Source organism: Carassius gibelio, chromosome B15, assembly GCF_023724105.1.
Source record: "Carassius gibelio isolate Cgi1373 ecotype wild population from Czech Republic chromosome B15, carGib1.2-hapl.c, whole genome shotgun sequence".
Classification (NCBI taxonomy): domain Eukaryota; kingdom Metazoa; phylum Chordata; class Actinopteri; order Cypriniformes; family Cyprinidae; genus Carassius; species Carassius gibelio.
In genome coordinates this window covers 24,469,216-24,489,148 of record NC_068410.1, presented here as the reverse complement: position 1 = coordinate 24,489,148, position 19,933 = coordinate 24,469,216, and the positions used below count along the sequence as shown (strand labels likewise).

At 35.4% G+C, this 19,933-nt stretch overlaps 2 protein-coding genes across 2 annotated transcripts; both read right to left on the bottom strand.

Annotated features, from left to right (window-relative positions):
- Nucleotides 1-1,080: 1,080 nt before the first annotated feature.
- LOC127972579 (signal peptidase complex subunit 2) lies at nt 1,081-5,778 on the bottom strand. The gene is made up of 5 exons (XM_052576202.1): nt 5,659-5,778; nt 4,484-4,567; nt 4,064-4,223; nt 3,808-3,943; nt 1,081-2,255 (listed from the first exon to the last, which is right to left on the bottom strand). Exons 1-5 carry the CDS (start codon nt 5,695-5,697, stop codon nt 2,069-2,071), a joined length of 606 nt encoding a protein of 201 aa, XP_052432162.1. The 5' UTR covers nt 5,698-5,778; the 3' UTR covers nt 1,081-2,068.
- Nucleotides 5,779-7,096: 1,318 nt separating this feature from the next.
- Nucleotides 7,097-19,104, bottom strand: LOC127972538 (E3 ubiquitin-protein ligase RNF169). The gene is made up of 6 exons (XM_052576129.1): nt 18,728-19,104; nt 17,721-17,794; nt 17,308-17,394; nt 16,741-16,847; nt 13,761-13,863; nt 7,097-10,491 (listed from the first exon to the last, which is right to left on the bottom strand). The coding sequence occupies exons 1-6, from the start codon at nt 19,068-19,070 to the stop codon at nt 9,343-9,345; spliced, it is 1,863 nt and encodes a 620-aa protein (XP_052432089.1). The 5' UTR covers nt 19,071-19,104; the 3' UTR covers nt 7,097-9,342.
- Between the last annotated feature and the right edge of the window lie 829 nt (nt 19,105-19,933).

Genomic DNA, 19,933 nt, shown 5'->3' with positions numbered 1-19,933 from the left:
AAAATAGCTTACAAATATGATTTTTTTTTAACTGCATGAAGTCTGAATAGCAGTACAATCTCTAAATTCTGAGGAACATAATCAGACCTTCTAGTTAATATCTTGCATTTCTGACTTTGTAACTCAAAATTACGAGCTTATATGACACATCTGTCAGAACTGCAAGATGTAAACGCTAAATAGCACTTAAGGTGCAATTAACTTTTTTTTTTTTTTAGGAAATGGGCTTCCATGGCCCTTGTGTTATGTTAAGCCATTTAAAATTATGACCAGCTGAAAAAATTCTAATGTGTCAAATTCTAATCTGGCCTAAAGTGTATTATGTAAATGCCTGGGACTTTTTCCACCTAGTTCAAAGCTGGAGTGTTAATGTGAATGAAAATAAGATTCAAATTCCTGACCACTCTTTTCGACAATTGAGAGCACTCCTTTTTTTTTTGACAGACAATAACTTAAACTATCTGAAAAGTTGTGAAGCTGACAGTGAGTGCATGATATAAAATGTTCATATACACAGGCTCTGCCGTCACAATAATATCTGGGCTGACTGCGCCAACTTTAACAATTGAAAGGATACTATGACAAAGTTATCACTTTCCTTATTCAAACTGATGTTTTTTCACAAATATATGGTTGACCTAAAGAATGAAAGCTTTATCATACACTTTTATGAAAATTATGAGCTATATCACCATTTATCAACACTAGGGGTGTGACAATACACTTAACTCACGAGATGAGAACAAATACAGATACTTGGTTCACTAGAACGAGACAATATTTTGCATGCATTCATTTGACCTCCGAGTGAAACACACCCAAAATGCCACTTCAAAAGTGCTCCTGTGACAACTTTGCAGTGTAACTTTACTGTAATTTTTAACAAAAAATTTTTTTTTACATGATGCTTTCCTATTTATTTTTAGAATTATGACTGATATAGCAATAAACATGTCATTTAAATATTCGATCCAAATATAAATTTTTGACTGGAAAATGAATGGTGAAAATAAATAAATAAGATCTGGAAAAAATTACTAAAATAAAATAGAAATGAACAAAGATCAGAACAGACAGAAATTTAAAAATGCCTTATCACTTTATTCTTTTTTCTAATTTGATAACAGGCACATACAATATCGGTAGCTAAAGCTGAATATCATTAGACAAAAATGCTAGGAATAGCAAGCCTTATATTTCACAATACAGAAAAACAAGCTGCATCCAGATGTACTGTTCTTTCAAAATAAATTACAGATAATCTACTTGAAATTTTTTGTTGGCAGAACACAGAAAGAAATTAAGGTCCATTCACTCCTGAGTGTGAAAACAGGTCAAAACTGATCCAATGCTCAAAAAATAAAAGGAACATAAAACGATTATCCCTGGTTTAAGCTTAAATGGCCGAACAGAAAAGTATCAAAGCGGCAAGAGGACAACACAACAGATGGACAAAGTCCCTTTTTTTGCTTGTCATTGTCACTCATAGCCTAAACAAGTAAAATTCAGAACAGGAAAAAAAAATTGCAGATTGAAAAGATACAAAGATGTAATAAGGCTTGGGACAAAATATACATATACACATTACATCATGAAATATGTGAGAACTAATGAAGGACACCTCCAAAAAACACTCCTATCCTATCTGCTTTATGAAAATATAAATTTCTTCCCAACACCCAAAAACTTTATTGGATCTGCTCTTAATTACGAGGAAAAAACAAATAAACCATTTATTTAAAGTGATCCTTTAAATTGAACAAAAATCTAATGATAATGTAGAACATTGTTTTTCTATCTATGCTTGTTGTAGAAATGTCTGGATTTTTAATAAGAGCATTAAATTGAAACACCAAACTGAAGTTGCAGAAAAAATAAAAGTTCACAAAACAAAAACAACTGGACCATTTCTTTAACAGAAGCAATAAAAAACACTGTGTTGATCTGATGTACTGTTCCAGCTGTGAGCTGAACTCTGATAACACTCACTAGCCAGAATAACATGGGGTTTGTCCCACTAAAGCCACCGTTACTGCGTGTGCTGGGTCGCTGAAGTTTCTACTAAAGCTTACTTCGTCTTCTTGTCTGTGGCCAGCGTGTCATGAAGCTTTGAGACACATTTCTCATACTGGTCCATCACCAGCGTCCCGTTCTCATCGAAGAACGCCCCGACCGACTTCGTGATCTCCATCTCCCTCGACTGCTTGGTTTTCCCATCAGTGAAACTAATTTTAAACGTATACTGGTCATCAAACCTAATGGAAACAAGTCTGTTAGCTGCAACCAATTTAGATTTAGAAAATGTACACTTCAGTATGTAAGTGTCAGTAACATGGTCACCAACAGCACATAGTATTCTGGGAAGTTTGTGTGCACTGGGAATCATATTTTTCTAATAAAGCCAGGGTAACACTCGTTTTACATACAGCACACGGTGTAAATGACATGAATGAAACAGTGTGTAAACGCACAAAGCTCAGAAAAATTTGAAATCACGAGTTTGAAGTTTTCATCATTCATTCAATTCACACACACCGACCATCACACAGAGAACACACGATCATGCTGGGATCATGCTGGAAACACACACACACACACACACACTATTCACAAGATCTCACAGCTGGATTCGAAGTTTGCAAGGTTTGTGAAATTAAATGTTCATTAGTCATTCAAAGATTTGGTTAAATTATATAAATGCATATTTGCTTAATTCTGACAGCAAACGAGAAAGTATATGATATTTGCCTTTCTTTTACTAATAATATGAAAGCAATCGTTATAATGCTTTTCGTTTCTACATGAATTCCTTTGTCTAACCGTTGTATCTGATTATTAGACAGACTTCTATCTGTTTTAGACAGAACTGTTAAGGATGACAGCAAACAAATGGGAGAATGTGTGAACTGCATGCTCAGGCGCTGCTGCTCTCAGCGTCGTCAAAATTAGTGTCGCCTCGAACAAACTGTCTAAGCAAAAAAAATGTATCGGCCTTGGCGATATATCAGTCAATCACTAACGGACATAATGAGTTACTTTGTGACAGAGTCATAACAGAATAAGGTTCAAATTCCTGACGACTCTTTTCGACAATTGAGAGCAGACTCTTTGTTTTTTGACAGACAATTACTTAAACTATCTGCAAAGTTGTGAAGCTGACAGTGCATGATAGATAATGTTCACATACAGCTACATGACACACTGCATGAAAGGTAATAGTTGAAAAAGGCATAATAGGGGCACTTAAAAAAAAAATTAAAAAAAGTTGATTTAATTTTGCCCATGCCGGTGGCACAATCCGTTTCAACCTTCACTGTGAGTTTAAACGTTTTGTTGTCGACACATATTCAAGTGATTACAGTGGCTGTAGCTTTCCTGTCATAAAGAAATTGGCCAAATATTAAGGATTAAGTGCTCATTTAAATTAAGTTCTTTGGCCAATATTAAACAAGGATTAGATTGCGCAGTAAAGTGTAAGAACAGCTCTCAGGCCATTGGTGCCCTCTGCAGGCATTTGATAACCTTTAGTGACAGCCCTAACGGAAAAAAACTGTGGAGAAGAAGAATTATTGAAGTTATTTTGCACAAAAAAAAAAAAAAATGGATTCTCGTAGATTTGTAAAATTATGCTACGTTTCTGAGTCTGGGAACACTGCTGTTTATGGAGGGTCAGAGAGCTCTCGGATTCATCAGAAATGTATTAATTTGTGTTCCAAAGATCTTACGGGTGTGGAACGACATTAGGGTGAGTAACAACTTTCATTTTTGGGTGAACTTGCCCATTAATAAATTAAAGGAGAAAATCACCTTTTCAGGCTAGAGGAGAGCTGCCAGATGTGATCGGGGTCCATGCCAGCTGGGTCCTTCTGCAGGGCCACGAGGAAGATGTTCTTCTCTTTGTAAGACGTGTAGAGGGTCAAAATCCCCATCATGATGAAGTACGTGTGGATCTGTTAAGGATAAGAACTGAAGCAGTGCTAAGTCTATATTCATTCACACTGTCAAGCCTCCAAAGCTAACGCTCATCTCCACTCTGTTGGGAGTTTGCTCGGTGAAGGATATGAAACGACGCAGCAGGCCAGTACAGGCTTGGACTCTGGGAACGGGTGCAGGTAATCCCAAATTAAAGCTACGATGGCGAAAAGGCAGGAGACCGTGCAAATGAACAGACGTCCATCGACTAAGTTGAAGTTTTCAACGTAGCCGTATTTTTCAATCAGAACCTATGGTTGAAACAGAAAAAGTGATCCATTTAAATATGCAAATAAACCACATCATAAATATATCCACCCACATACAGGTGAGATCAGAATAAGGGATGCATATAATATAATGTAATAATATCGCTCTTATGGATCTTGTGACACTGAATATTGGAGTAATGTCACAAAAAATATTTAAAAGTATTTCACAATATTTTTGATCAAATAAATGCATTACGATCTAAATTCTACCACGATTTTATTACTAGAAAAGCTCCCACCTTCTTAGCTGCATCATCTAGAGAGTTCTTCACCGCTGCACCGTCCCATTTGTCAATCTTGACTGGCTTTTCATCAATCCTCCACTGAAATCAAGGAATTAACTGAGATACACTACAGATACACACCATTTTAGACTTCACTGACAAAATAAATGACTTTTCCAATTTTCATATTTGCAGGAAACATTGAAATGTTTGAGCTGCTGCTAAATTCACAGACATAAAATAAATGATAGTTATCAGAGGTGTCCGTATGAAGCAAAGGTTGCGATATAAAAATGCCAAGAAAACACATCTTTCTATGGCAGTGTCTTCACTGGCTGGACTTCAAAACATTACTTTTCCAAATAGTGGAGCGTCAGACTTTAAAAAAGGTACTGTTTTGGGTTTCTGTTGATCTAAAACCAGTATTATTGACTTGATGTTGGAAATCACATTTACATTAGAAACACATTATAAAGCATTTGCAACACGTAACAGAAAACAAACGGGGAAAAACACCTTTAAATAATTATTTTTAAAACGCAAAGGTATTTTGAATGTATAAAGCTTGCATAAAAGTGCATGAGATAGATTTCCTTTATATGGTTGGTAACCGTCAGATGGGTTCCTGAATTTTTTACTTATGCATTTTATCCTAAAAGTTATTAAAAAAACCACTTGTGCATTTAAATACATTAAATGTTTTATTTAAAATATGATAAACCTGCTTCTGACAGAGCGCGAGTTTCTAATCACATGTAAATATACAGTAGTCACAGTGCACAAAGAAATATGAAACGTTAGATGTCTCAACTGAAAACAACGCCACATCAGCTTCCTAGTTTCTAACTCCATATGCTTGCTGAAGATGATACTAATGATGACATCACACGACTCAAAACTTGTGCAATGTTGTGTAATATTCTGTATCTACACATGTAAACGACATCAAATGATTTTAATAAGCTCATTTAATCATGTAATGTTACAAAAGCACATTGAATAAAGTGCATCCATTTGTACAAGTTAACGTTTTGGCCCAGAGCGACGGTCGCATCATCAATCCGAGTTACGAATGCAGATGATTAACGTTAAATGTATATAAAAAATAATACATTTCTGCTGGGCTTTAATGGTGGCTACGCAAATATATAGCTATTTCTAAAATGTAGCATTCAATAAAGATTTCTTACTTTTTCCAGTAGACCATTCTTTCCGTTCTTCGCCGCCATCTTTTCTTCCTGTTCATTTGCTGTGACCTGGGTGACTGTGATTGGTTAAAATCACACAAAAACCGTCCAATAGAAATCGACCTGAAACAGAGCGCCCTGGATGCGGTCAAGAGGACGAGCTCTTTGATTGGCTAGACGCGATGACGTTTATCCGGTTACAATCTTTTGAAGAAATATCTCTGTATTTATTTTTATTTTTTTAGAACTGGTATAATAATACAATTATTTTAGTACGTGATATTTTTCTGCTGTCATATCATGAGATTTTTAGAGAAGTTTACCTGTCCAGTCGTCTCTGATGCTGTTCCTTTAGGAGTCCTTACACTGTTTAAAGCTGATAGATGTGTGTATCGCCATCTCTTTGTGATCCCTTCCAAACATTCAAGAAAAACAAAAATTCTCCAATAATAAACCACATTTTAAGGGGTTTATTAGAGAGTTGCAACAGTATTTTGAAATGCTATCAGTATCAGAAAGGCGAGAAAGACACTAAACTATTGTGCTTTTTCTGGGATTCCCCTGAAAAATTATTACTTTGGATTTATTTATATGTTTATTCATTTGCTTATTTGATTTTGTTTGTATATACATATATAATTTTATTTAGGTTATACATGGCTTTTCTTTTCCCTGGCTGTTATCTATGATTCGTGTTATATTTCCTGATATTATGTTGTACTGTACATTTGAAATATCATTGGTTAATAATAACAAATACCTCATAGTTATTCTATTAGTCCGTGTAAATAAGCCTCCTTTTGTAAAGTGTAAGTAATCTGAGATGGCAGTCACTTGAAATGATGAACTGTACATCAACAGCGTTAAATTTTAAAGTTGGGAAAAGCCCATTGCTACAAGACAGTGATGAAATAAATAGTCCACTAAGAAAATATACCTAATAATAATAATATAGTTATTTAATTCAGGTAGCCTACATTTAGCACCTTTGGTTTGCAAAGCTATAAGTGGAGGTATATTTGCTAAGCTATGAAATAAAGGCCAAGACCTCTAGTTCACATTCTACTTTTATCCTCCTTTATTAAATTATTATTATTATTTTTTTAATCTTGATTTTATTCAATGAATTCCTTCAAGGTAAACATGACAAAATATAAAAAGAATGACTGGCAAACATAACAATTGGAAAAAAAAAACTTTAGAAAAGACAAAATTTCTGTCATAAGAGAGCAAGGCATGTATCCTTAAAGAAAGAAAGAAAAAAAATGTATATATTTATATATATATATAAAACCCTCCAAAGGCAAAAATGTTTCTGTAAATACTGAATGAATGCTACATTATTTCACTCATGTCAAGTCAGTTATTATGATCATAGTGTTTTGTTGACTGAAACATGATTTTTAAATGCAATATTTAAAAAGATGACACTATTACAAAGTACTGTTCAAATAAATATAATGTGTGCTTTCCATCTCCACAGAATCCAAACATATACAACATTCTCGTTCAAATCCAGCAATAACTTTCAACAACGGAAGACAATCCAAGTGCTTTGAAAGCCCATCAGAAACAGTTCCTATTAACATCTTTGCATCATTATCAATATAGGCAAGTCATATTTCCAAAATAGTACAGTAATGTATAAAAATCTATTTCATCTTCTCTGAGTACATCTGGTAGCCTACAGAATTGTATATAACAAATTACCTACATTAAAAAAAAAGGACAAAATGCCTGATTTGCAGAAATCAGAAATGTTGGCACATTAAAAAGAAGTATATAGTAAGGAAAATGAATCTGTTTGGAATAATAATAATTTTAAAAAAATCAAGATCAAAGGTAGACAGGATTAATTGTATGTGCATTTACATGCGGTCCAACTGAATGTGTCATTTTTCAGAAAAAGAAACATTTACAACACAAGTCACAAAATAGATCTCTCTCGTAATCCAAGCTTAATAGATGAAGTTCTGAAATGAAAGTAGCCCTTAAGAGTAGAGTGAACATTAAGCTAAAAGTGAAATGTGAATAAACTACAAAAAACAAAAATACGGAAAGACTGTGTCTTTGGAGAGTGTCAAAACACTTAATTTAGAAAACGAAAAAAGTGGGTTTTAAAAATAAAACAAATAAAACAATCAGATTTCTTTAGAAATATTAACGTGTCAACACGGCAATGCCTTTTAGCATTTTAAAAAACATTTTATAGATATTTTATTTAATAGTGTAAAACATTAGCAGTTAGGCTTAAAACAAACTCTACACAAATATGCAAATGCAAACTTTTGCTACTTAAGTTTGATTTTACACGAAGTGTGTAACAAAATTTGTACTGTCTGCACAAGTATGTGTTGCATTCTGAGCACTTCCACAAGGGGCGCTAGCAGGCTCAGGAATAAACAGCTATCTATTATCTTCAATGGATTTTATATGGTGAACTACTTGCACCTTCTTTGATGCTTTCCGTGGTTTATTTTGTAAATAACCTACATCAACGCACACTCTTTAACCAAAGATCCTACTGTACCGGGCAATTCCAATCTATAAGGCCAAAAAAAAAAGTATAATGGTCACCCTGGATCATGGTATGCCTCGTAAACCAATCAAATGATTGCCTTGATGTAACTCAATTGCTAATGGAGCCAAGTACAATAGTCACTCACAATTTTCAGATGCCATATAAATAGCTAGATAAACAATCTGCCTTAAGTCCAAAGTATACTTCGTTTTTGTACTTCGAGTACGCCTTTCAAAGTACACTCCATCGGATCGCATGCACTCTAGAAAGTTTCATCTTTGTCCAGCAGCTGCTCCATTTTTCTTCATAAGTCACGATAGATAAATATACTGTACTATAAATGCGTACTCTTTTAAACCCAAGTCGCTGCTATCTCATAACCCTCTCACACTGGGAAAGCTACAAAAAAATACATTTTGGTTAATGGCAGAAACATTTGAAGGTAATTCTATCACTGCCTTGAGTTACTGAGGTTTGTTTCCATTGCAGTTAAAATAAGAACAAAGTAAACAGGTTACGTACAACAAGACTGCGAGTACTGCAAATTGTTGAGCAAGCATTTGCATCTACATACTTGTGTTGAGTAGTTTTCTGGCCTAAGGCTACAATTTTTACTCGTTTCCATGTAAATTGTTAACAAAAGAGTTGTCTGATAGATGGATGTGTCAAGAGAGATCTTTCAAAGACACTATGTTATAAATCAAAGGAGTTATGCTACAGTTTTGTACAAAACAGCTTCAGGTTTAACAAATGTCCTATGATGGCCATAAAACATGCAAGCAAACTTCTTGAGGAACAATTGTGATGCGCACAAAGGGATTGTAAGGAGTACTGTCATCCTCACTGGATTGAAGAAGTAAAAAGACTTATAAATCCTATTCCTGCAGAGATCCAACACAACGGTTTGTAATTATCAAGCGCTCCTGAAGATCTTTATTAGTTGGTTCAGTTGTGTTTGATCCTGGTTTAAGATGAACTTTTTAAGATCTCCAGGAACAGGATTGGCTCGATTAATGAAAGTTGCTTTGGATGAAAAGTCAAAAAAGTACATACCTTATTCTTGCAATACTAATCTAGATGTTAGAAAGCCTCTGTAGTGTCTCAACAAAGAAAATAAAATCATAACAATAACCGTAACAATAATAACTCCATAACCGGAGGTCACTTCAACAGCTGTAGTTAAAGTGCTCATTTCTTTTGGAGATTCTTCCTGATCTGCGTGTATTATGTCCTACCATCCCATCATGTGTAGCCCAGGACCGGAGTTCGTATTTGTTACGACTCGTTTTGTGCCTGTCCACTTTTTGACGCTCTCTGTCAAACTGTCTCTGTAGCTTTAGTGCCAGTTCTCGATCCTCCTTTTCCCGATTCATTCGCTGGACAATCATTTCATCAAGCCTGTCACAGACATCCGTCCGGGACACTTTTGTCTGTAGGGTGTCTTCCAAATGTTTGGTTTTGTGGCTTCTCTTCTTGCCCCTTCTTGAGGTAGGTCTGTTAAGTACACAGCTCCTGGTGGTAGGCTCATTTACGAAATTCTCCGGGCCTTTAGTACCGTGATTACAGTGTCCAGCGTGTTTATCAAGCATCGCTTCACAAATTTCTGTGGGTTTACAGAGTTCTTCACATCTGCTAGGCCTTTTTGCGGATAAAGTATCTGTAATGGTTTGAGTTGTCGACCTGACGCGAGCACGAGCTTCCTCTTTGCTACATTGATCAAATACAAGCCGTCGTTTATTACAGACTACAGGTTTATCCTTCCGATCCTTAGCACTTGAATCACAAATGCACTGATGATCTTGCGAGCTGTCCTTGGCTACAGCACAGCTGCAGAGTCGGCCGTCCCATTCTTCAACCGGACTCAGTTTAAGGCTTACGTCCTCTGCGATCGGACTCGTGACCGTACCTTTTGAGGTCACCTTGAAGCACTGACGATCAACTTCAATCTGCTTCCACTTCTGCAAGATGGTCGGGCTGGCCTCGTAGCTTGTGGACTTGTGCAGAGAGCGTGTCAAGTTCCTTGGGGTTGACTTCACGATCGTAGGCTCCAACAGTCGCCCATCGGAAAGCCTTTTGGGTGGAGTGCACGGCGAGCAGACAATAGGCTTGAAATGGTTGAGTTCTTCTGATATGCTGTCGTTGCTCTCGGGGCTAATGGACCTCTCTGGTTTCGTTTGAAGTACGAGCGACGAGGATGAGGTATGGATGCCCCGCCAGTGGTGTCTCTTATCTAGGCTCAGCACCGGGGCTGAAAAAGAACGACTGTTTTCTGAGGAGAGAAGGATTCCAGCGTTGTAACTATGAGTGATGATAGCCTAGAGCGGGGAAAGAGAGGTTGAGTGGCATCACTGACTATAAAATTGACATATTAGCCTATTGCCAATCCTGCCACAACATTGTCCATTTCCTACTATAGGAGTATAACAGTCATGCTCCTAAATGGTCAACATCCTGCCGAGTTTTACACCAACCTGCCCCAACACACTTGCCTGGAAGTTTCCATTTATCCTGAAGATTTTGATCAGCTGGTTCTGTGGTGTTTAACCAGGATATGTGTGTTGTGGTCTAGTGGGTAATGTTTAGGGGTGATTATACGCTAAAGCTCTGGCTGTGCATATGAGGAATAGGAATGCAGAAGATCCATAGAAGTGGAACAAATGAAGTGGGTTGTAAAATAAAGCGTGAATATCACAGATCTCACTTCTGAAAGCACATCTCGACCTTCCTGAAATTCTCATTTTGTTGTGGTGCAGATGTTAAAATTTGGTTGAATGACCAAGTGTCACTTTTCAACATGAAATGTGTTAGTCAGTGTTAGTGTGTGTGTGTATTATAAACAAATTAAGGCTGGCCTGAAGAATCATCACTGTGTACCGTTCCATACGTGTGATTTGAACGATGGGATGGAACAGACCTGGGTCGATAGCCTCAGGATTCTTTAGGGTAGTGTTTTTGTTCCTGTACTATGATAAGTTTTGGCTGATACATGAGTCTCACTGATTCACTGTTGCGGCCACTACACCCGATTCAGATCATCAGCTCATTAGTAGAGATCCAGGATCTGAAATAGGTGTTTCATACAAAGGAGATACTCCAGGAACAGGGTTAAAACACACTGCTCTGGGTCAGGTTTGTTCAAATCTGACCCTGGAGGTTTTTCAAACTCCTGAATGATTCGTTTTTGTCATTCATGCTTAGAACATTGAACCTCTTGTGTCATATGTGACCCTGGACCACAAAACCACTCTTAATTTGCTGGGGTGTAATACTGGTTTGTAGCAATACCCAAAAATACATTGTATGGGTCAAAATTATATATTTTTCTTTTATGCTAAAAATCATTAGGATATTTAGAAAAGATCATGTTCCTTTAAGATATTTTGTAAATTTCCTACTGTAAATATATATATAAAAAAATTTTTGATTATAAATATGTTGTTCATTTGGGGTTGGGGGTGTTAGTTAATTTGAGTTTCCCTCTTTTCTTTGTTTTCAAGAGGCTTGTTAAAGTGCCATGCACATTTTACTTTCACTTTCAAATTAGTGGCAATTTAATTGCTGCAATTCAAGCAATTGTTGGAGTTTTCCCTCTTTTCCTCTGATTTCTTGGCTTTCAAATCGCTTTTTTTGAAACAGGACTGTTTTTTTACAAAATCACCCTAAATATCAAATTAGACTGCTGGTTATTTTAACATGCTCAATAGTATATATTTATTTAATGCCATGTCAGCATCAAAGACTGTTTTAATGGCAAAAACAAATTTTAAAAATAGAAGTATAACAGATACAATAAAAACCAACAAACAAACACAAGTCATAATCACACAATATTTTTTTACATTAATGTGATATAAATTCTAAAACTTTTCCTAGCAAAATTTTACTAAATAACACTTCATAAAAGAGCTACCTCCTTACATTAAAAGCTGGACAGTCCAATAAAATATGTTCAACAGAAAGAGGAACCTTGCTAAACCTACATTGAGTAGGGTCTTCACCTTTAAGCAAAAATGCATGAGACAGTATTGTACACAGCACAATCCCCAGTGTTAATTTAACACTCTGAGTGTGGACTCATATAAACACTGAAGCAGTGTTAAAAGTAACACTGAAGCAGAGTTGAAGTTAATGAGATAATTAAGAAGTTAAATGAGTTATGATTGACCATTATTGAAGACACCTGATGTTAACAAGCAGAATCACCAAACGAGAAAATTACAATTTGTGTGTCACCATTATAGTGTTCAGTGTTTGCTTTAGTTGGGATCTTGGCTTGTAACTTTTTACTTTTAAAGTTTGTTTGTCAAACCAAGAGCAAAAATCATCGCGTGTTGATGATTATGTTTTAATATAATCGTTGTTTAACATGAATCACTGAACTCATTTACAGTCTTTTCTCAAAGTAAAACTTCCATTATTGATTGTCACAGCTTTGATTCCACAATGAAAAAAATCTGTATTTTCTATACATTTTGTAGGTATCTCTTGGAAGTGATTCTGATTTTTTTTTAATTAAAGAATTCTAATTTTAGGCACACACAGATAACAATAATCAACGTATGAATCTCAACAATGGTGACAAACAACATATTCAGATAAACAGACCAACTCTGAACATCACAAAACTAGATACAAAAAAATGAACATAAAAACAGCAAAAATAAAATATAGTTAGAATAAAAAGTTAAAAAGACTGTTAAGCTCATAATTTATTCATGCCGCAATGCATGATGGGAGCCATGGATGAGTTTTTATTGGCTACAACATGCTTTTTTGATGGTCACCGTTGTTGTGATGATCGCGCTGATTCCTGATGTCTGTGTGTCCAAACAAAAGATTACTTTTTTTTTTTTTACGTAGCACTAACTATTAAAAACATGTCATACTATGTCAGAAATGCTGGGTTGCTTCCTTTTCTTTTTCACTTAATTTATGTATGCAGTAAAGAAACCTAAACTCAGGCATTCAGGTCACTCTATAACAAATAGCTCAAATCACAATCAATGGCACACATGATTGCCTTTGCTGTGGTCTGTCTGTATGATATAATTCAGTCACCACAGCCACATAAAATCTAAAGATAATAACTGAAGGGTCAAGATCCCAACTAAAGCAAACACTGACCACTATAATGGTGATACACAAATTGTGATTTTCTCGTTTGGTGATTCTGGTTGTTAACATCAGGTGTCTTCTATAATGGTCAATCACAACTCAATTAACTTCTTAATTATCTCATTAACTTCAACTCTGCTTCAGTGTTACTTTTAACACTGCTTTAGTGTTTATATGAGTCCACACTCAAGAGTGTTAAATTAACACTGGGGATTTTGCTGTGTATGATCTATGTGACAATCTGGTAAATACCACTTGATCTAATCTAGTTTTAAAATAAATACAAAATATTTAGCTAATTTATTATTTGCACTCAATATATGTATTTTATGTATCCCACTTTTCTTGCCACTTATTTAATATATAATGATTAATAATAGGTCCGATCACTGAGGGAGGAATCTGACATTTGTTTACTTCCTGACTAAAAGCAACATACTCATTAAAAGCATGAACTGAGATGTAATACCTTGTCAGGAAGGACATGATGTGTGTTTCCTCTGGTTTTTCCTCTTCCATCCTCCGAATCTGTACAGCTCCTGCTCCTCTGAACAGCACTGCTATGAAGACAGCTGTAACACAGCACAATCTCTTTTTAACAATCAGAAAACTATTTATTGAGAGAAGCATCAAAATGTAAGTCACAATATCCTTCTTACTGATAATAGGGTTGTTTTTTTATACTACTTGCGGTAGTTCCTGTTTGTGGCAGCAGTGGTGGACGAAGTACACAAATCAAGTACTTGAGTAAAAGTACAGATACGTATAGTAAAATATTACTCCAGTAAAAGTAAAAGTACTCCTTTTTCAATCTTACTCAAGTGAAAGTACAAAAGTACTCAATTTTTTATGTACTTAAGTAAAAAAGTACTGAAAGATAGATGTTTGCAATTTTATATAGGCTACTTAATTTAATGTTATATTAGCACATATTTTTTTATAATCCTACTGCTCAAAATACCTGGGATTTTTTCCAAAATAACCACTATATGGAGTCAAGATATATTTTTGTTGTTGATATGGACTACGCTGATGAGAGTAATGTTCACAGTGAAGCTTACACTGTGATGTACCTGAGAGAAAACAGAGTTGACCATCTGTTTTTCACCAATAAGAACAAAGTAATTTAAAGTTTGTTTTACAGAACATCAAAGTTACAGTACAGACCAAAAGTTTGGACACACCTCCTCATTGAAAGAGTTTTCTTTATTTTCATGACTATGTAAATTGTGGAGTCACACTGAAGGCATCAAGGGCTATTTGACCAAGAAGGAGAGTGATGGGGTGCTGCACCAGATGACCTGGCCTCCACAGTCACCGGACCTGAACACAGTCGAGATGGTTTAGGGGTGAGCTGGACCGCAGACTGAAGGTAAAAGGGCCAACAAGTGCTAAGCATCTCTCGGGGAACTCCTTCAAGACTGTTGAAGACCATTTCAGGTGACTACCTCTTGAAGCTCATCAAGAGAAAGCCAAGAGTGTGCAAAGCAGTAATCAAAGCAAAAGGTGGCTACTTTGAAGAACCTACAATATGACATATTTTCAGTTGTTTCACACTTTTTTGTTATTAATATAATTCCATATATAATTCCACATGTGTTAATTCATAGTTTTGATGCCTTCAGTGTGAATCTACAATTTTCTTAGTCATAAAAATAAAGAAAACTCTTTGAATGAGAAAGTGTCTCCAAACTTTTGGTCTGTACTGTAACTTTATATATGACATGATAATAAGGCCTGAAGTTAGGAAGAACATTAAGGAAAATATAATTATATTTTCATAATGATTTTTTCCTTCTCAAACCTTGTCTATGGTTTAAAAACTACCCTGGCCAAACGGGGTGCATCTCTTCCCACTTTAATAATTACTGTAGTTACCATGTTCTGAACATCACATCCTTTCTTTTCTACCCAGATGTAATCTCTCTCTCTCTCTCTCTCTCTCTCTCTCTATATATATATATATATATATATATATATGTATATATATATATGTATATATATATAGGTGGTTGAATAAAAATATTTGGACATTATTTATAAAAATTACCTCAACTTAGCACCAACAAGCTTGTTGGCTAGACAGTTAGCATCAGCTAACAAAATTTACTTATTTTCAGTACGGTTATGAATAAACATTCATGTCTGTCTACTCGTCTAGTAAATCCAAACAATATACATATGTATAATGTTACTGTTGATAAACAATATAAAAACAGACGTCACATAGGACATTTTAATAAAACTGTTAACATTATGGCAGCGGGGAATTTGAACGTGCATGAGTTATTGTATTTAATCTGTGTTATTTAAAGGTTTTTTGTTTTGTTTTGTTTTTTACCTAAAATTGATGTGTCTGCACTCTAGCATTTTAGTGGGCTTAAATAGATCACTCTTTACAACGGATTTAGTTCCCAAACAACTGAAAATTTTGACCTAAATATGATTTTCAGTTACAATAATGAATCCAATATTTCGACATTAATAACTTACTTTTAGCAACATCAGACGCACGCGCGCTCACAAGATCTCCCTGTTCTTACTTCTGGAGACTCGCACTAAACGGTTCATTTGAATCAGTGAGTGGTCGACTCCAGAACAGCTGCAATCGGATCATTCTAATTCCTAAACGAATCGTTTGGTGCGATTCGCGATCCGATTTAAAGGTTTATTTTGAAAAGACTCAGTTCATTCATGATGAATCAGACACCGCTTCTGCGTGTCGGAGCACGTGATATATTATAGGGAGTAACGATATGTTTTATGAAATGTAGTGAAGTAAAAAGTACGATTTTATGCTTCGGAATGTAGTGAAGTAAAAGTAAAAGTTACTCAAAATAAAATTACTCAAGTAAAGTACAGATACTTGAAAAATGTACTTAAGTACAGTAACGAAGTAAAGCTACTCCGTTACTGTCCACCACTGTGTGGCAGTTATATCACTATAAAGGAAATTAATTTTCAAATAACGGTCTTGTTTGTTTGTTTTTGTGAATTTTGAGTGAACATTGTAAATATGTTTAATAAGTGTATGGCTGCAGTCTAGACACGTCAATCTCTAAATAACTTCTAACATGTTATAATTTTCATTTGCTTGACACTTTACATAATTTCTATTCCTCTGTGTGTTATTGTTTTGATGACCGTTTACTTAAAATGCCACAATAAACAAATAAGAAGTGTCAAGTCAACTTTATTTATATAGTGCTTTAAGCATAAGTGTGTGCTGTCTTTTTCATAGTTTATTTCAGGCCCTCCTGAATAATATATATATATATATATATATATATATATATATATATATATATATATATATATATATATATATATATATATATATATATATATATATATATATATATGGATAATTGGACCACTAATATAAGCATATTTCATTCAAGATCAGAAAATGATCAAGTCAAATTATAAAGTAAATATAAGTTCAATACCCTCTATTGAAAGCAGGGGAGCATCTTGTTTTTCGCACAAATGCTGACACATGTCTTGTCCTCTTTCCCACCGGCTTTTCATTCTCTGAGTCTGACAGCCCACAGAACTGAAACACAGTAAACTAGCGTGAGAGATGGACCATCATACATAACGGAGCAGAAACTAAACCGTTTAAAGGATAGTTCACCTCCAAAATAAAACATTCTGTCACCATTTACGTTATCCTCATTTCATAACTTTCGTATGTTCAGCATAAAAGATATTTAGAAGAATGCTGGTATTCAAACGTTGCTGGTCCCCATTGACTTCCACAGTATGTCTCTTCCTTCAATGGAAGTCAATGGGGACCAACAACTGTTTGGTTCTTCAAATATCTTCTTTAGTGTTCAACTTGGGAGGTTTGGAATGACATGAGGGTGCGTAAACGACGACAAAAAAAGTCATTTTTGGGTAAACACTTGCTTTATCAAAAGAAATATCCCCAAGTATGTGAATTAATTGGACGTGTGTGTTTAAACCCTGCTTAGATCCAAGCAAACGATGATAGAAATTAGTTCTGAACGTACAGGACATTGACAAAGCTTCAGCATCCCACACTCTTCTTTTCTGTGGATTTTTTTCTTTCTCTCTTCGGTTTCCTCATTGCTTCCACCCTAAAGAGATAACACTGAGCTTTATATATGACTATTACTGTATTTCAGGCTATAACAAGAACATATAATAACATAAGCTTATTAGAAATCAGAAGTGCTTTGCGTTTTACCAAATGTCAGGCTATTCTTTACAGCCGGTACAAAAGAGGTTTGTGGATGCTTCCACTGTGTTAGAAATAGTTCAGGAATTTTATGAAATGTTAAAATCATAGCACATAGTACCACAAACATTGTAAAACTATATGTTTACTTGTTTGTAAGTTTTTAAAGAAGTTAATGTGAGGAAACTGCAATGAAGAGTGTACAGACTTTACTCGGTAGCTTACCTTAATCTTTTGTTTCTCCAAATCTTGACGCATTTCTCCAGATTTCTGAATTGGTACAGGTGCACGGAAAATGTCTATGGAATGAAAGCATAAATAGGCTTTTTGAGCAAACTCAGCCAGCTGGCTCACTAGATGGACAAGAGCAGATTAAACACACTGGATTCTGTCTACAGTCTCAGTTCTGTCACTAGCTCCGCCCACTGGACACACACATGCCTGGACAAGACACCACAGCTGATCAAGATCACAAACCACCAGGATACTGTGCAGTGTGCTACTATACAGATATATACTAATACTGACAACAACAACAACAAAAAAACCTTTCAAGAACTTAGTTCATATTAAATTATTTGATCAGGTTTGACCAAACTGGAGTGTTTGCTTCACTGGGCTATTGCGTTTGAAAACACAGAACGCTGAACATTTTAACAATTAATCAACAAAACGCAACAAACAAACCTGTTTTTTTTTTGTTTGTTTTTTGTCAAAATAAGCCTTTAATTTGTGTTTAGTAGCCAGCGGAATACAACCGAGTACTCAAGACATGGCCTGCGTCTCAGTTTGCACACTATCCATTCTAAATTCTATGTTATATTAGCAATTTTCACTACTATTTAGGACAGAAAGGGTGTATAGCAAGCACACTGGGACGCAGGGATGTTTTTGAAGTTGAAAACGCAACGCGGGAGACGCGACGCGACCAAACATAAAAAACAGCGCAGAAGGAACGCGTCAAGTGTGAACGCCCCCCAACACAGTGCTGTTTTCCTTCCAGATTACAGTTTAAAAATAATAAAAACCTACTTACTTTATTTCCCTTTACGTTGTTACGTTGTCCATTGCAAAAACATTACATTTATAAAATAAATAAAATGTTTTAGTTTTATTTCTAATATCGACTGAATTGAAAACAGTGAAGCTGCCAAACTGTCACGCCGCGATTTGTCGACGCGTAAATAATGACTCCGAACTCATGATCGTGTGATCTGTCGAGCCCCACGAACCTCCGTCGGCGGTCTGTCCGTCTCTCTGCTCCAGCCTCCGCCGGCATCTCTCCGGATGGCTGCGGCGGATCAGCTCCCAGAGCTCGGTGTTGATCAGGCTCTTCTCCCGGGACTGTTTCCGGGCCCAGCTGGACACCCGCAGCCGGCACAGCGGACAGCACAGGCTGCTCAGCTTCACCGTGCGCTGGAAGCAGTGCAGGCACACCGAGTGTCCACAAGGCATCGTCACAGGCTCCAGCAGGATCTCGGAGCACACCGGGCACCGGGCCTCCTCCAGACTCAGAGGAGCGCTCCTCTGCCCCACTCCAGCGGGTTTGGCGGACCTCAGCGCCGCCATCTTCATCGCTGTGAGCCTGCGTCTGGATTTGAAAACAAGCCCCGCCTAGCATTTACGTCACATGCAGCGGTGGAGCGTCAAATTTACAATATTTACAATAACAAAGTACTGGAGATATTTAAACAACTTATAAATTTTTTTATTAAATTAACTTTTTTAAAATCATTTTAATAATTATTAAACAATTAAATATAAAAATTAACAGTCTAAAATATTATCAATGTTAGATTGATCAAAAGTTACTGTACACACACACACATATAAACTTTATTTATTTATTTTTAATGTTATATTCATTAAAAAATCCTAAAACACATCAGGGCTTCCACAAATATATCAGCACTGATAATATTTTGTGAGCATCAAATCTGCATATAGAGTTATTTGTGAAGAAATAGCTGATCTGAACTACATTTTACAATTTGTTAAAGTAAAGAGAAAGTTATTTGTACAAAGACACAAAAACAGAGTTATACTGCTTTTTTAATCAAATAAATACAGTTTTGGTGAGCATAAACTTTCAAAGTAATAATAATAATAACAATAATATACATTGATACTAATATACATATATTATAAGAAATCCATTCACTTTTATTAGTTGTGATAAAAATGTTTTACATTACCTTTGTAAAAAAATATGAAAATAATTACAACACATGTATTTTATTTGTTACTATTATTAAAAATGGACAAATTATTAATAATAAATAACACAGAGAGGTTTCCAAACTTCTGACCAGAAATCAGGTTTCAACATAAGCTTCATTCTTATTTTCATTTTATACAGTAGCCACAAAGTACACTTAAATTACTCTTAAAATGTAATTAATTATTAAAATACTACTCTATACATTGAATTTCACAAT

What these genes read in the sequence shown, in the direction of transcription:
- LOC127972579 (XM_052576202.1), bottom strand. Translation starts at nt 5,697, where the DNA reads ATGGCGGCGAAGAACGGAAAGAATGGTCTACTGGAAAAA. An exon ending in TAGATGATGCAGCTAAGAAG is followed by an intron (nt 4,224 to 4,483) that starts GTGGGAGCTTTT and finishes TTTCAACCATAG; the next exon opens with GTTCTGATTGAAAAATACGG. An exon ending in CTCTCCTCTAGCCTGAAAAG is followed by an intron (nt 2,256 to 3,807) that starts GTGATTTTCTCC and finishes TGTTTCCATTAG; the next exon opens with GTTTGATGACCAGTATACGT.
- LOC127972538 (XM_052576129.1), bottom strand. Translation starts at nt 19,070, where the DNA reads ATGAAGATGGCGGCGCTGAGGTCCGCCAAACCCGCTGGAGTGGGGCAG. An exon ending in CGGACAGACCGCCGACGGAG is followed by an intron (nt 17,795 to 18,727) that starts GTTCGTGGGGCT and finishes TTCATTCCATAG; the next exon opens with ACATTTTCCGTGCACCTGTA. An exon ending in ATCATGTCCTTCCTGACAAG is followed by an intron (nt 10,492 to 13,760) that starts GTATTACATCTC and finishes TCCCCGCTCTAG; the next exon opens with GCTATCATCACTCATAGTTA.